Raw genomic sequence first — 18,646 nt, 5'->3', positions numbered from 1 at the left:
TTAACACACTGAAAAGATATATATCTTAGTTTATAGTATAACTCACCTATAGGCACAAAAATGTACAGTTTATTTGCCACTACAAAATTTGTAATTACATTACTAAACTTTACACTGCTGCATAAATACTTATTTATATACAACACACATAAAAGGATAAATATCGTGTTTACTTGCGTTTAGCACAGTTCGCTCAATAGCTTCAAGATATGAACAGTCTTTGGTACTTTATTTTGTTCCTTATCATCTGTTTCTGACATAATTCATCCTTCGAAAAACAGTGTGTTTGTATTCGTAATGCCTAACAGAGGTCAAAGATCTTTTTAAATGTTCCGCTTGCGCTCTATTGGTTAATATTATCTTGTGACGTCAAACAATTGGAAACACTAACCCTACGCGTCATGTGACGCGTCTATTAAATGTTACTACGCCTCTGAGCTCGAAAGTCGTACAAGGTGGGGTACATTGAGATCATATGAAAGGTAGATGTTTTACAATACATTTTATTTGCTAGACTGAATATCTGAGTTACATTTATTTTTGTAATATTAAACTGAAGAAGAGTTTAGAACTATGTGTTTTATGTGAGAAGTGATACAGTTTTTTTTGTTTTAGAAACGCTTGGGGCGTTAGAATTTGTTTCTTCAATCTCGACGAATATTGCCACTGCCGGACAGAGAGCGAGAGTGTGTGTGTTGTCTACCAAATATCTCTGACGTGACCTGGAAACGGACCCTGGAAATGGCTCTGGACATCATCGACGGGATCTTTTACAATTTCGAAGAAAATTATTTGAATGACATCTGGAACACAGATCCAGCGGAGCCGGTGAGTAAATTGATCATTAACCGTAGTTCATATATGGTTGTTGTTGTTTTTTTACTAACGTGTAGTAAAAATTTTTGAAACATTTGAAGGTTACGTAATATTCGTGAAATGTAAGTTTTTATCTTTAAGAATTAGAAGCAATTTGTAAGGAAATAAACCACCTATATGATAATGTAAGAAATAAAAACAGCATATATATGACATTACACACGTGGTTTCTCCAGGCATAGTCAAAGCATGTTTAGGCCTACGCCCACCTGTTGTTGCCGCTGGTCTCTAGACGTCTTTCAGCAATACCAAAATTGCAGATATTAGCCTACTGGTACAACAAACGCGTATCTTTTCTTAATAGTTTAGACCTATTGTAAATACATTTTTTTTCCAAAATAGTGATAATAACAAACAAAAAAAGAAATTATTGAAGCATTCAACATATTTATAGAAGAACACGAGTTTGTTTCAGCCTTTAGTACCATATGGAAGATTATTATTAATTTTCTTCTGTAATCACTTACTCCGAATTTTTTTTTTTTAGCATTTTTTCTGTTGCCCATATTATAATATAGCTTACATCCAAGTTATTTGTTATTTTAATTAATTCAATGTTGTAAGATAATATCACTTTTCCATTTTGGAGAACTCTTCAGATATTTCAATGTTCTCTAAAATATGTTGTCAGTTTATTTATTTATTTTTTATTTAAAGTTCATTCAAAGTACTTTCATCATTACGTTTTTTTTTCTTTTTCTCGCGTTTTCGAAAATTTTACTGACAGTTTTGTCTTATGTTTTTTATCTTTTACATATTGTATTTTGAAAACGATTAACTTAATAATCCTAATTCACTTTTGTTTCACAAAGTTGTCTTAAATTTTGTTCTACAAGTCTGTTTTCTGAAAAATAAATGGTTCTATTTGTAATTCTTTTGTTACTTCGTCTTCGAAAAATCTGGACAGGTTTGGTAAATTTTATTTAAATGCAGTCTTTCCTTTTTTTTCGTGTAAATATTCTGCAATACGCGAAACAATATATATACATATTCTTTTTTAGTGGAAAAATAATTGTCCATTATCTTTCTTCAATAGATGATCACCATTTCCATCTATGAAATTATACCCGTGATTAAGTAGTTGTTGGTCTTTAACAATACCTTAAAACCCGAAAATTTAATTCCTACCAATACTAAGCTAGGAAGAAAAATGATTATTATACCCATGAAAATACCTAACTCTGTGAGAATTCTGTATGGCACACTTTGTGCTACAAGTACTGATACTGAATCATATATCTCGTATGTAGTATAGGCAGTCATTATATTGAAATATTAAAACATGATTACGTTATATGACTTTTTAGACAGTTGCCCATCATCAAAAATTCTGTTATTTAAATATACATAACACGTTTCATTTCATAAATTACACCATAAGTTGAAAAAAAGTTTTTTTTTATTTCTGTAGGGTTAAAAGACGTTATTTGATATGAAAAAGGTAACTCGTTTAGACTATCTTGCATGTCTGACCTTTAAAACACTTTTTTTTTTCAGCAAATCCCCTCTAAATGTCAGTTATCTATGAGAGGATTTTCAATGATAAAGTGGCAAGTATTGAAATAGTATAATTTAATATCTCGGTGATTGATATTATCGTAAGTTGTATTTGTGCTTCCAGTGATTTTCAGTTACAAAATTGACGCGAATGGAAGAAGAAATAAAAAATTAGTCGGACGCCGACTTAATAAAACTGTTGCTTCCTTGTAACCATCGCCCCACCTATTACTGCGGTGCTGTGCGATAGAAACCGGAACCACGAGACTCAATATTATCTAAACAATCAGGTTTTTAAAAAATGCACGAAAGCTCATGCGAAATCGTTTTCAGTTCGTAAAGTTTCAATTCGTTTGAACCTGCATATTTTTTCATTGAAAACGAATGCGCATGACTGTCGAGCTTTCCGACTCTATCTGCTACTCAATAATTGTTCACCTGTCGCTGTTATAGGTTATAACATATGTTAACAGCTTGGCTAATACAAGCTTGTGTAGCTCCGCATAATAATTATCAACTGTTTGTGTTATGAGGTTTATTTTATATTCGTAACTTATTAGTTTTTGTAAATACTCTGACCATAAAAAAGGAGTACCTGTTTTATTGAGGGGGGGGGGGATTTCATATTTTTTGTACTCACTGTATCATATTTAAAGATCAACAGCTTAGTCAGACCGAAAAGTATACACTTACTCTGCCGCTAGGTGTTCAAAGTGATATTGCACAACATTAATTAAACTTTTCGTGCATTTTGTCTAAATCCTCACCCCCTTTTTTTAATTCTCCATTCAACTGAAAATTTCACATTTTCGGTAGATCATTAGATACACCTTTAAGTTCTAAGAATAAGATTTCAAAATGGGAACCCCAGAACCTGCTTGGAATACCGCAAGAGTAGCTAGACACGAGGGTCATTCAAACAGGTAACCCGTACCCTGGAGCTGTCGTGCAAGTGGAAGAACATTCCTGTGTGTAAGAGTCAGGCCATGCGCGTGCTTGCACTGTGGTGAAGGTTCCCTGTATTATAAAGCAAGGAATCGTAGAGAAACCCATTGTATTCGTTTTGTTTGTTAGAAGGCCTTGTCGAAATATGAACAGAAAAAAATTATATGATGTCATCTTAAAATATGTTTTTCTTTGTGTGTTTGTTTTTGCTGTTAAGCACAAAGCCACACAATGGGTTATCTGTGCCGTGTCCACCACGGGTATCGAAACCCGACTTTTAGCGTTATGATCCCTCACACTTACCGCTGAGCATCATCCTAATTACAAAGTAAAGACACCATTTATAATACAATAGCATTGTATTAGGGATATCGTATTTTAATGTCAAATTTCTTTTGTGCAGCATAGAAACGGATCGAAAGGCATTATTTTATTTTCCCATGTATGTGTGTGAAGGAATGCTTGTGATATTGTTCTGTAAGAATATGTTCTATGACTCAACACTTTTACCGTTGAAATGTGAGGGGAACAACTCCCCATTTAGTGACTAAGTGAGCGGGACAGGTCCATCTCCGTGTAAAATTACGCCTATTTGTGTAATATATCATTGGGGAAATCCAGATTAACATTAAAATATGTTTTATACTTAGGATATATAATATTATTGAAATTTTCACCATTCAATGCCCACCAGTAGCTCAGCGGAAAGTCTGCAGGCTTACGACGCAAGAAAATCGCGTTTCGATACTCTTAGTGAGCACGACACAAATAGCCCATTGTGTAGCTTTGCGCTTAACAACAATCATCAAAATTAAACCACCACCCAGTCTCCCAGTTATGCATCTTGACAAAAAAAAAAAAAAGGAAAAAAAGACAAATTCATTGTATCGTACCAAACATTTGCATAATTTTCGATACGTAATATGTAGCTATTAGTCATAAGTAGGATATCATTAGGTAGATATTGGAGTTTTAATGTGTAATTTACAAATATTTATAGAGACGGTATAAGCATACTAGGATGTTTGATTCGTGGATTGACGTATTTATAATTGATCGTGAGTATGAGCAGCAGAGAAATGAAATATCGTGAACAAGATTTTGTACATATCAAATTCTTCGAAAATCTTAGAGACTTCTTTCTCTAAACTGTAATAAATAGATTGATCTAATGTTCTTAAATTAAAAGTCAACTTAAACATTCGTTTTAAAAGTGGAGAGAAAGAGAGAGGCGAAGTTTTCTGTCTTAGCGAAATAACCTGTTTCTTGTGCAAACAAAGATACAATATGAACAAGTCATTTGTGTCATTCCATCCTTGAACTAATTCTTGTACGATATGAGCAAGCACCAAAACTACGCCATTAATGTGGATAGCGCTAGTGACCTGATTGATACTACGCCAACGCAGTATCGAGCGCAGCCTTGGGAAGGTTGTCTATTTCACATACCGTATTTACCTGTGTATAAGACGATATTTTTACTCTTAAAACAATGCCTGATTTTATCCTTCGTCTTATACACAGGTTCAAATATAGAGTTCCAGTAAGAAAACTTCCGTTAATAGCATATTTAACCCAAACTACGTTGTTCCTTTTACTTTTGTTTACTATTTTGAGTAAGTGCGTTGACATCCTGCCACCTACTGCGTTACAGTAACATATTTATAATTGTATCATTTGTCTTGATTCTTCATAACCAGAAGTTATTTACCTCACATGCTAGTTACAATTAAACAAGACATTTTTTATTTGAAATGTACTGATCTCATCCGTCATACTAAAATATTGTTGATATTATATAAAAAAGAGTTAGTTTCGGTAACGTACACTAATTCTGTAAACATGTTTTGATAGCGGAAGGGTTAGTATTTTTTGTGTGATAGAAAAGAAGTTCAACTGTGATGACAACTTTGTAAAGTTGTTTATTACATGTTTATGACTTAAGTTATGCCTCACTGAGCTGTCTTTAGCATTTGAAGAGGATAAACAACCTTACTTGTGGTTGTATTGATTACCCCCAAAACGCAGGTTAGCACAGTTTAAAAATAACTTTTAAGAATGTCTTTACAAAAGTAAAACTCTAGACTTGCTTGACAATAGAGGTCGTCCCATACTCCAAACCTCAAAGAAATACACTTAATTTGCTCAAAAAGTATAGGGTTGTCTTACACGTTGGATCGTCTTATACACCGGCAAATACGATATAATGTATTTCAACGTGTGCACGACAAGTAAAAACTATCAAAAGATGCGTAAATTTAGAACAAACTATAAAAGTTAAAACATGGTTTATACTGCAATATACAAAGTCGTCTCAATTTTCAGATTGGCCTATTATTACTGTTAAAATTTTTTTAATAGGCATGGTTAACGTGCTCGCCTCGCAGTCTAAGGATCGCGTGTTCGAATCCCTGTCCAACCAAACATGCTCTCTTTTCAGCCATGGGAGCGTTATAATGTGATGGTCAATCGCATTATTCTTTGGTCATAGAGTAGCCCAAGAGTTGGCGGCGGGTGGTGATAACTAGCCACCTTTCCTCTAGTCTTTCACTGCTAAATTAGGAATGGCTAGCGCAGATAGTCCTCGTGTAGCTTTGCGCTAAATACAAAAAAATAAATAAATTAAAAATGGATAAAGTACGTAAGCATTTATTGCACATATTTTAGTATTTCCTTATCTCGGGGAAAATTATAATTCCTTATGCTTTCTAAGTAAGAAAATTCAGCAGTATTGAACGCACGATGTGAAGACATTAACTTATTCACTTATGAAAAATGTGTTTAATCTATAAAGTCAGATAAGATAATTCAGTTTGTTCTTTTTTTATTATATCATGAAGTTTTATATCCAACATCATTCAATGAAGTTTAATTATATCTCATAAGAAAGAGGAGACAGTAGCAGAGGAATGTTGATTCATATTGGACCATGATATTTGCATACTTTGGTTTGAAGTCAAAAACACATCTGAACAACTTCAGTTAAAGGAAAGTTCTCGAAATGGTTTATGTTCTACTATCATTGCAGCGATCTGATTAACATGTAAGGGAGCATAGTGTGATCTTCTCTATTGATTCAAATAATTAAGTATAGCAGAATTACACTCACGTGTTTTGAAATATAGAACTAATCTTCACCACCTGGGGTGGAGAGGAGGTCGTATTAGAGACCTCCTACCTCGTTATTGGCAGCAGACGAACTTCGATGTGTCAGACTGAAGATAAGAGAAGTGACCAAGACGGCGTCAATTTTTAAGATTGCATATCGACTGTAATGCCTATAGGTAAACATGAGCAACGTGACCAGTGCTTATAATTTTTGCCTCTTGACTCAGTGTTGCCGCTTATATTTTAATCAAAAATGAACACTGTCTAAACGAATAGTTGACTTTCCTCAAATTCCCCATGCACTTTAAACACGTTAACAATGCCATCACTTCAATATTCAGTACTTGCAGTTAGTCGCTTTGATTATTATCAATATGAATTGAGCTCAAAACAAAAAAGTTGTGTAAGTATATAGAGACGTAAAAACTGGTTACTATTTCAAATTAGGCTGTGTCTAGAAACCCCGGAAAGACGTGAAAAGTATTATTCCTTTTAAAGAAAGGTGGGCTCAGAAGCTTCAGAAACACGTAAAGAGAGATACTTAGTTTAGAGACAGACAGGTTCTAGAGGCTTCAGAAACACGTGAAGAGAGATACTTAGTTTAGAGACAGACAGGTTCTAGAGGCTTCAGAAACACGTAAAGAGAGATATATATTTAGTTTAGAGACAGCAAGGCTGTATCGTCGTAGCGCGAGCGGTGCTTTCGCACACTGCGCCAACTCGAAGAGGGGCGCCGATTGCTCGATTGATTAACAAAGCGAACTAATGGGTAAGATTGGTGGGCACCATAATTATATGTCGCATAGGGCGCCATCAAACATTGCTACAGAACCGAGAGACAGACAGGCTCTAGAAGCTTCAGAAACACGTGAAGAGAGATACTTAGTTTAGAGACAGACGGGTTCTTGATAGTTTAAAAAGATATGAAGTGGAATATTCAGTTCAGGCCAAGTGTGCCCTAGAATGGCAAGAACAAATTTCTTCTTTAAGCATTGGCTGGTATAAAAGTTCCATAGCGACATGATAAACAATGAAAAACGAGGTACCCAAATAGTGTTTTACCATGCGTAAGTTCAATTAATGTGATTGATATAGTTACACTTTTAGTGTCAGGAAAATAAGAGGAAAAATGGAGGGTTTTTTTTAGTACTTTTCATAGGATTAGATCGTGGGTCAATAACAGTTGATCATTAGTTTACTTGTAGGACTTAGTTTTAGAAGCCAGTCAAGTGTATCGTGAACTATGTCTCAATACCAGGATGCAAAGCTTGCATCTTAGTATGCATAAAACCTGGTATGCTGCTGAATCAATCTTTATATTGACAACAGAAATTACATGATTTGAAGGTCATCAGACCGAATCGTATGATCAGCGGCCTTGATAAATAGCTAATTCCATAAGCTTTAGTGACATCCTGTTTGTCAACACGTTTTAAAACTAATACAGGGTTGATCGTCCAAAGCTGTTAAAGTCTATCGTAAAGATGTTCTAATACAAACTCTATAATATAGCACAAATTATACACAGAGTAATTAATCAGACTACTTTAGCTAGTAATGGACGATATTAGTTATCTTATATTGATGTTTGTAGATGTAACACATGTAATTTGATAGATTGGACTATCACCAAAATAGATATTGTTTGTTGGTAATACTACTTGCACGTTATGTCAAGTAAACAGTTCTGTACAAGACTTATTTTTCTTATTAGCATTTTTATAAAGATTACAGTTCGATTTTTAAACAAACTTTATACAGAAACGAACTATTTAATTTTATTACTTTGCTTTAGCGCACTGTTTCTCAAACTGGGCTCCCGACTCAAAAGGGGATCGCGAGATCATAAAAAATATTGAGATAATTGATATTTTGTGTATGTACGGTAATTTGCTATCACTTTGTGTGTGTGGTGGTGGTGGGGGGGGGGGGGTCGTCACAGTCTGAAATATTTTCAAAGGGAGGCCCAGTAAAAAAAAAAAAAGTTTGCGAACCCTTGCTTTAGTGAATCAAAACTGGAGTACCCGGATGAACGATAAAATACTACATGTACAAACACGTTTCTTGATGACCATCGTTACAGTTTACTTTAAACGAGTTCCGCAGTTTGTTCCACGGATAACAAGGACGGATTCGGAACAGCTATCATAAATTTAAACAAGTTCACATTGTTCTTATGGTATTCTTCTCATGTGACGTGGTTAGCGAGAGTGGGTGACGGACCAGCTGACGACGAACTTATCAACTCTTCGTATCTAGAGTCGAATTCGTAAGATTGTACCGTTTACTTTCGTATTGTTTTATAAGTGAGTCAGGTGGTGAAAAAGGCGATTCAAACGCTCAGAAGTTTGGGCTTACATCCTTATACTACATTACACTGCATTTGTTTGTTTTGACCTAATAATTTTCAATTCACAGAGGAGACTTGGCGTTAATATTTATCGTTCGACACTAGTTTGTGATAAATGGTTCAGGATTTATTCTGACTGTATACCTACATCATATACGGATCTAAGATTATTTTATTTGGAAGCATCAAACACAGACTGAGTTTCAATACTTTAATAGATACATCCAAATATTACGTGGAACTCTCAATACTCGTCCCTGAGAGGCAAAAGTATTGTGTTAATAACTCCAAGTTGAGGAGGGAGTGTATTTTGTGGGATGTAGAGCTATTTTTGAGAGTTATATATATAGAGGTGGGAAGACTGGGAATTTTTTGAAAACAAACAAACATATGTTATGGTTAGATAAGTGCTATTAGCCGTACCTTTTTTATCATATAACTTTTACCTATTCAACCAGAAGACGGAAGGTTCATTCCGTAGATGGATCCGTCACTGAACAATATTATCAGAATCATTTATTTTATCTCTCAGTATTTCCCACTTAAAACCAGCACACGTGCGAACAAAGTATTTTCAAAGAATTTACAAGTGTTTTTTGTTGTTTTGTTTTTACTCATGGTAGAATGACGTCAAATGTTTAATGCTGGTGAAAAAAAGCGTGTCAAGTGCCTCTTTGTAATTGATTATTCTGAGAATCATATTTTTTACTCTTAGGCTATGATGGTGTGAGACGTTTTGTATCATGATTATATGTTAACAAAACTTTTTATTTTCTTTGTTGACCCGAGAATAATTATTTATAGGTTTCCATTATCGATTAATGTTCATCGTCGCATTTTAAGAAGATATTGATTTTTTTTTCAGTTTGACTCCGTTTTGATTATTTCTTCCACGCGATTTCGTGATTTTTGTAACATATATAATTCAATCGACAAAAAATACTGTAAAAAAATAATTATTAATGCCTTTGAACAGAAGCTTTAAATTCTTTATAGAATTTAGACTTTATAGAATGTCAAACACCTACATTTCCCTTTGGTTATGAAGCACAAAGCTACACGAAAGGCTATCTGTGCTCTGCCCACCACGGGTATCGAAACCCGGTTTCTAGAGATATAAATCCGCCAACGTACCACTGTGCCACTGTTTCTTCGCTTTGAAGATCCTCTGCTATCTGATGTAACGTAAAAATTGTAGAATTTACATAAGATGTTTTCTATATAAATAAGACTTGCATCTCGCATCAACACTGAACTTGGCCTAGTTTTAGTTAAATGAACCTATGATAGCCATGACCTTGCCCAGCCATGAAAGGCAAGGACTATCTTGGCTGCACTACTGCTACTATCTGATTTATACGTTTGCTATGGATGTCTATGTATATTACGTGAAGAGTGTATATGGATAACTTTATACTAGCCTTGACTTGCCCTTGTTGCGGTTCACTCGGCGCGCGTGCTATATTGGTGCAAATAATGTTGAAACCAAGTGGTTGTTTCTATCCATCACCTTTCTATGTATTCTTCTATACTCTGTGTTATACACTAGGTCAGTAATTTAACTTTTTTTTTTGTTAATTACCGGTTTTTCATATGCAGACTAAGTGGCATATTTTTTTTTATATTATTGATGCCGTTCCTTAATCGTGGCTTTTGGCTTTCAAACTTTGAAGATAAAAATTCCAAATAGAACAAATAACATATTGTGGTATAAATTTATATCTGTTGGTGTGATACGGGGCTGCGCACGGCCTAATGGTTAGCGAGGGCTACATTCTTCTCCCGCAAAATCGCCTTCCACACCTAGAGCCTTGGATGCGTTATTAGCGTGATGTTGAAACCCCAATATTCAGTCGAAAAGACTAGCCTAGAGTTGGCGGTGAGTGCTGTTGATTAGCTGCTTTCCCTGTAGTTTATCAGTTCAAAGTTAGGGTCGGCTATGCACATACAAATTTTATGTAGACATATGCGCAGCAATTCTAAAAATAAACAGTTGTATATAAAACTTTTAAAAATTGAAATACTTCTAGTTCTTTTCGCAGAAACTGAATATTAAAAAAGAACGATGGTAGTCTGTTTCACAACCTATTATCGGTGTAAAAATATATAGAATTTTTCTCTTATCTAAAAGTCAACTGTGTGTGTTTAAACTCTCTTCGTTGACAGATTTATTGCAAACATTTATTAAAATAAAACGCGCATTTACAAAACTACAAAAAATATCTCAAGTCAGATCACTTCTGATTCGAAAAATACGTTTTATTTGAAGCGAAGCGAAACACTTAATGCTGAAGTTATTTTTACTTTGTTTGTTGTTAAGCGCAAAGCTACACAATGGGCTTCTGTGCTGTGCCCACCACGGTAGCGAAACTCAATATTCAGCATTATAAGCCTTCAGACTTACCGCTGAGCCACTGGGGGGATAATTATTTTTATAAAGGTTTGTCAATTACACTCGGGAATGATAGTTTTCTCGATAACAATAAGGAAATGAAACAGGAATGGCCATCATGCATTGCTTTAACCGTCAGTGATGATAGAGACTTATTGCTATACTCTTAAAGGCCCTTGAACATGTCTGCTTGCAATTGAAAATATCTTGATTTCATCTGACGTTGTTAATAAAAGTTTAGTATTGTGTTAAAGTAAAATGATAAATGGCCAGATCGGATATTGATAAAATCTAATACAAGCATTGAGTACCTGTCTGTACAAGGTCACGTTCAGTAGGAAGATTGTGAAAAAAATTAGTATTAAAAATTACAGAAGCTTAGTACCCTGGTTCTGAAGGTTAAGTTCAGTGAGAAAATTGTTAAAAAAATTAGTATTCAAAATTACAGAAGCTTAGTACCCTGGTTCTGAAGGTTAAGTTCAGTGAGAAGATTGTGAAAAAGGAGTATTAAAAACCGTATTAATGTATAGGCCACTTAGGCCCTGACCTAGAGCCTCGGCCATACATGGGCCCCGCCGGCCACCCAAGTAAAACAATTATGATTCGGAAAACTAGCAGCTTAGAGGCAAGAGTGAGCTATTATTATTATTATTATTCTCAAATATTACCTGGGCCTAGGGCCTCACTAAACCTTAATCAGACCCTGACTACAGAAGCTTCGTACTCGGATTCTACATGATTGGAGTAGGTTTACTGGTATTCGGTAATTGATTTGTAACTTTTGCTTCTAATGCTTTGAACATTTGTATTTTTTATTTCAACTTAAATCTCAAAACTGGAAGAACGTAATTCTAATTTAGACCTACGATAAGCTTGTTTTAAAGCAAAACAATTTAATTAATGTCCAAAACCTTTTCCCCTAAAAATACACATCTGACATTTGTTTTGTTCGCAGTCAGGTTTTAACATTTACACAGGAAATTGTCTATAACTGATAAAAAGATTGTCAATGTAAGTCATAAGTGATGACAAAATTGGGACTGGCTATATGACTTTACTTTTGCATTTGAAAACTTAAATTCGAAATCACATAGTTTTATTTGACTTTGGTATGTACTTTTCAAGAAACTAGCAGAGAAGATGTGCAAATTGTTTGTAGAGTTTGCAGATTGGAGGAGAAGTTGTAGGCTATCCTAATTAAAGTAGAGGCAATAGATAAAGAGAAGTGTAAACTGTGGTAAATGACAGCAGGCCTAAAAGTAGTGGATTTAAATGTATGAGCATCTTCTGCTGAGCGACAGATTTCAGCCCTTGGCTTGTGCAGATGAAGAACTATTGGAGGGAAGGAAAACAAAAGGAACAGAGAAGAATGTGAATGATAAACTTAAAGAAGTTATAGTTATAGTTGACTTTTTGACAAGGCGTATGGATAGGATAGTCTGTGGGGTAAATAGGAAGAAAATAATTAGATTATGCTACCCAGGGGCACCGGGAGAGGATATAACTGATAGCAATTTTTGTTGTGCATGTAGGGGTTAATGATGTAGGAAAAGGTAGGTCAGAGGAGCTAATTGATAAGTTTAAGGGATTGATAAAGGCATTTAAAGAAAAGAGCCATAACTTAATTGTGTCAGGGATACTGCTGAGAATTAATTGTGGGAATGAAATTATAAGTAGGTCATTAGGGCTGACTACTAGGTTTAGGTTACTATGTAAGAATGAGCAGATTGGCTGTTTAGACTTGTGGGATCAGTTTAATTGGAAAGGAGCTTTTTTGGAATGGGGTAGGGGATAGCTTGTTTGCAAGGGCTATTAACTCGGTTATAAGGAAGTTTTAAACTAGGACTAGACAGTGGTGAGGGTCAGGATAAACTAAATGCAAATAAAAAAACGTAGTGAAAAGTTTAGCACAGGAAATGAGTATAAAAATAGTTCTAAGGATAGTCTTAATTGTTATTGTAATGCTGCAAGTGTAAGAAATAAAACAGATGACCTTAGAGCACTGGTAGGAATGGATAATTTTTATATAATGGGAATAACTGAAATATTGTTAAGTGTAGATGATTTTGATGACAGAAAATTATTTGAAATACAGGGTTATAGGTTATTTAATTGGGATAGAGTACTAAAGAGAGGGGAAGGAGTGACTTTATATGTGAAATGTGAGTTACATCCTGTTGAAGTTGAGGATATCAAAGATAATAGTAAAGAGATTGAATCCATTTGGGTTTTTATTAGTGAATATACAGGGAAAAGGCTTTTAATGGGAGTTTGTTATAGACCACCAAATGATACAGATGAAATCAGTGAGAAACTTTACAGTGCTATTAGGATTTCAGCTGTTAAGGAGGTCATAATTATGGGTGATTTTAATTTCAGGCATATAGATTGGGAAAATCTAGAGTCAAACCATGAGGGAGAAAAGTTTTTGGAAACTGTTCAGGATGGATTTTCCCCAATCAATCAAGGAACTTACTAGAAACAATGCTATTTTAGGTTTATTGTTAACTTCAAATACAGAAATTATTGAGAGGGTGGAAATTGGAGAACATCTGGGTGCAAGTGATCATTGCTCCATTAGTTTGATGTTTTGCTGCATATGGAGACAAGGAATAATGATATTTTGGTATGAATTTAAAAAAAGCTAATTTTGAAGAGATGTGACAAGAATTATCTGTTATTAATTGAGCAGCTGAATTATTTAGTCATTGACCAAATGTAGAAAATTTTAAAAAAGATGAATTTTTAAATATTCAAGATACACATATTCCTTATATAATATAAAAAAAAAAAAAAAGGTGGCAGGAAGTAACAAAAACAGGTTGGCTTGTAAATGGTATAAGGGACAAAATTAAAGAAAAGCATCACAAATTTAAGAATTTAAATTGACTGGATTGACCGGAAATTAGAAGATTATAGAAAATTCAAGAAAGTTGGTCAAACAGGAAATTAGAACATCAAAAAGGAATGGAAAAAGGTTGGCTGAAAATGTAAGAATTAACAGTAAGGATCTCTTTAAGTACATTAAGGGTAAACAAAATGTTAGGAAAGGGGTGGGATCTTTGAGGGATGATAAAGGAAGGCTCATATCTGATAATTATGAGGCGGCTGGGTTATTAAATTCTGCTTTTTCTTCAGTTTTTACCAATGAAGAATAAAGTAATATTCTTCATCCTGAACAGTTGATAGATGGAAACAAGGTCAAACAATATGATTGCATTAATTCTGAGCTTGTTAAAAAAAATTGGGAAGTTTGAAAAATGATAAGGCTCCTGGGCCAGATAATATTTCTCCAAGGGTTTCGAAAGAGGTTAAGAATTGGATCTGTGAGCCACTTGCTATTATTTTTTGTAAGTTGGCGGGTGCCAAAAGATTGGAAGTTAGCTGATATCACTCCTCTTTTCAAGGGAGGTGATAAAAATTGTCCCAGTAAATATAGATCTATTAATCTTACATCAGTTGAGGAAAAAGTTTTGGAAAGTCTGATAAAAGATGCTTTGCAAAGTCATTTAACAGAGTTTAGAATTTTATTAGATAATCAACATGGTTTCACTAAGGGAAAATCTTGCTTTACAAATCTTTTGACATTCTTTGGAAAGGTTACTGCTCATGTAGATGAGGGTAAGAGTGTAGATTTGGTGTATGTGGATTTTCAGGAAGTATTTGGCAAGGTGACACATAAAAAGGCTTGTAAAATTTTATTTCTATCAGTGTGGGGGATAAGTTAGCAAATTGAATAGAAGAGTGGCTGGATGGAAGAAAGCAGAGGGTTGTTATAAATGGATTTCAGTCAAACTGGGCTCAGTCTTAGGATCAGTCTTTTTGATTTACATCAGTGACGTAGACGAAGGAATGGTCAATAAATTACTTAAATTTGCAGATGATATTAAGGTCTTTGGTGGTGCTAGCTGTGAAGAGGATGCTACTGCTTTACAAAAGGAATTAGATAATTTAGCGAGTTGGGCAAATAAATGGCAGATGGGTTTTAATTTTAATAAATGCAAGATATTACATGTGGGGTTATCATAATTTGAATTATAAGAATAATTTGGATGGGAATAACCTTAACAGTGTCATGAAAGAAAGAAATCTTGGTGTAATAGTTGATCAGTCTCTAAAGCCACCCAAGCAGTGTGCTGTTGCTAGGGCAAATAGAATTTTAGGTTGTATCTACAGAAATATTGTATACAACTCTAAAGAGGTTATAATTTCATTGTCAGTGAAACAGATAATTTTTTTTTTCTGTAAGGAGTAATCACTCCCAGAATTCTGTCAGCAGGAGAAATTTTAAATATTTTACAAAGTGCAGCAGTAACATATTGTGTTGAAAAGTAATTTAACTAATTATGAATAGTTTTATTATTTCAAAAGGTGAAATTTGGCACAGGATTAATTTAGCAAATTTAATCACCAGATGTAGCCATAATAAACAAATAATGACCTCACAACTTTTTGTTTTATTTTTTACACAAAGTTCGAACATTCACGAGTGCACCCTCCTAATTTTACAGCTATTAACGAATTCACCTATATTTTACATATAGACGGCCATCCATTGTTTAATGACTATTTTAAGTTTTCTTAGAAATTATTAGAACATTTTTTGAAAGTTAACAATTCATTATTAGTTAATTTAATAAATAGACAATAATGGTGTCGTTTTTGTCAAAAAATTAAAGACTTTAGTCATAATTCATTTAAATTAAAACAGCAATTCCATCAGACATCACACGTAGTCAAGATAGTTTGCACCTAAGAATACGTACTGTTGATTAATGGAATGGGTAGATTTTGAATTTATTGTTAATGGCAGTTAACAAAATGACATCCATGCACCTTCAAATTGCGAGTGCTAGGAAGTACTTTCATGTGTTAGTATAAATTCCTATATCATAAGGCCGGGCGTTGTCAGTTGGTTAGCATGCCGGGCTGTGATTCCAAGGGTCCATAATTCATCTCCCGTTACTGTAAGATCATGATCCGAATTTTAGGATCAATGATGCTTTGTAAGAGTGACGATCAAATATCACTATTCGATCAAACAAGAGTAGCCCAATAATTGGCGGTGGATGCTCTTGACTAGTTGCCTCTTCTCTAGTTTATCAGTTCAAAATTATGGACGGCAAGTAGCCCTTGTTTAGCTATATAAAATAAACAAGCAAACGCATCTCATGACTGAACTTAGTATCCCTTGGTGACAAATTTCAACTTGACAGTAATTTGTACTATTAAAGTTAGCCTTTCATTCAAGAGGAGTGGAATAAACTACGTATTCCTTTTATCAAGTCAGAACGCTCAATGAATCCCAATTTTTAGTCCAAATGTTTGTCTAAATACCGAGTAAGTATGCGGAAGTAAGTATCTATAGTTTGAATTCCATGAAAACAACACGTTTATCCGTAAACGTAGTAATTGTAACTTTAATAGTCTTTCTCAAACCTACGGTCTTCATACAATATTTATACAACCCTAGGGTTTTATTAATTAATTTATAAATATAATATCATGCTTTTTACTTAATAAATAATTTAATTTCAAAGTCGAAATTATAATTGACTACTATTCCCGTGACTTCTTATTTCAATTATACTAACTTTGCCCTAATGCATGTAAATAATGTTATTTATTTTTTCTGTACTTTTGTGTTTCTTAAATACTTTTCTTCCTCCAATACCTGAATTGTTTTCTTAGGGATTTTTAGGGATTGTTCAGATAATGCTACAGATCATTAGATGTACTACACTGTCATCTGCTATCGCGTGACTTATTTCCTCTTTGGGATTCAATCGTTAAAACAAATTTGTTTAATTAAATTTTTTATAGTGGTTCAATTCTGATTAACGGGAGTATTGTATTCCAAGTGTAAAAAATGTAATTTTAACATGACATTACAAGCTTTTCAGGTTGTATCTTTGGTAAAATAATTCCAAATGTGTTTTTAACAAACGCTTTAAAAACTAGAAAACAAGGCTGTGATATTTTCTATGCTTTTTTATTTATTTTATGGAAATCTAAGATTGGCATGTTGGTTTCCTTGTTTCCAGTTCAAAATGCAATAAAATACTTAATAACTTATTATACAGTGTATAAGACTGTTTACAGTCTCACCGGTTTTTTATTATCTTGTACAATAAGTTATTCAGTATTTTATTGTATTTTTGAGACCGTTCCCAGTCTCATTTTTGTGTAAAAAAAAATCATTGTTTTTTAAAAAAAAACTTTTTCGTCATTGTTGTTTCTATTACGAGGTAATAAGACGGAAATTAGATTATGCGACTTTATCATTACTATCCTTCTTAATCTAAGATAATTTGGAAGAAATGCCTGGCATTTTCTTTATTCTTCGTATCTTTATATAATTGTAATATTTGGACGCTTGGCATTTATTTCTTTTTTATATTATAGCAAAACTTGTGCCTCTTCCATATAAACTTTTTAATATAAAAATAATATAGGGGTCTTTGTCAAATCGTTTCTTTTTACACATTGTGGTACTGGGACTTTGTCTTCTAATTTGTTTTATACAATCTTAGATTTGGTATGATTTACACAGTTACTGTTGTTAAGCACAAAGCAACACGGTGAGCTATCCTTGCTGTGTCCACCGAGAGTATCAAAACTCCATTTTTAGCGTTTTAAGACCTCAAACTTACTGCTGAGTGACCGGCGCTTTTACACAGTTATCTAGATGTCCCATATTTGCTAATTTTAAACATCTTTTGAATACTCTGTCATTATTATGTTTTTATATGATGCTAACTCTAAAGGGCATTTTGCCATGACGTGTTTTGTTTCCTATATTTCGACACTGTTGAGAAATATACATATAGTAATCTCATGAAACTGACACATAAAGTAAACTGATTTATTTGATGAAATTGACGATACCACTGAAAACTTCTTTATGATAAGGCCTTGTCAGGAGCATTGCCAGAATGGGGGAGGGTGGGTGTGGGGTCCAAAAAATTTGGGCCTTTTCTTCTACACAAAGAATTTAAATGGCTCACATAAAAGTCAAGTGCTCATTTAAAAAAAAAATAAGATAGTGGACTTTTAGAATATTGGGATAGTCGTTCGATTCTGTCTGTGAAACTCACGTTGAACGTTCTTACAATTTCAAATGTTGTGTTTGTTTGTTTGTTTGAGAGCAAAGCCACAATGGGCTATCTGCTGTGTCCATTGCGGGAAACCGAACCCCGGATTTTAGCGTTGTAAGTTCGTAGACTTACAGCTGCCCCACCGGGGAATTATTTCAACCGACAAATGTAAATTCATGGCATTCACTTATACTGTTCTGAGTTACGTATTTAACGGATTTAGGCAGGTTTAATGTGTTGTAAAAATGGAATAACTTGAACTAAGTGTACGAAAAACGACATACAACCTCTTGAATCCAGATAATTCATTTGTGGGTAAAGGAGTCTTATTTACTTTTACAAATTTCTAGACTGTAGCAATGAACGTTTCAATAGAGTTTT

At 34.0% G+C, this 18,646-nt stretch overlaps 1 protein-coding gene across 2 annotated transcripts in view; it reads left to right on the top strand.

Moving 5' to 3' along the window:
- Positions 1–409: 409 nt before the first annotated feature.
- Positions 410–18,646, top strand: part of LOC106462593 (cyclic AMP response element-binding protein A-like) — a 44,882-nt gene continuing 26,645 nt past the window's right edge. For both annotated transcript variants that reach the window (XM_022389894.1, XM_013922538.2), the window contains exons 1-2: positions 410–482; positions 616–828. In XM_022389894.1, coding sequence (XP_022245602.1) covers positions 742–828 — 87 coding nt within the window. In that variant the 5' untranslated portion in view covers positions 410–482; positions 616–741. The remainder of the gene's footprint in view (positions 483–615; positions 829–18,646) is intronic.

This window comes from Limulus polyphemus, unplaced genomic scaffold (assembly GCF_000517525.1).
Source record: "Limulus polyphemus unplaced genomic scaffold, Limulus_polyphemus-2.1.2 Scaffold1204, whole genome shotgun sequence".
Lineage (NCBI taxonomy): Eukaryota > Metazoa > Arthropoda > Merostomata > Xiphosura > Limulidae > Limulus > Limulus polyphemus.
The sequence above is the reverse complement of the archived record's forward strand: the minus strand, read 5'-3'. Positions and strand labels throughout refer to the sequence as shown.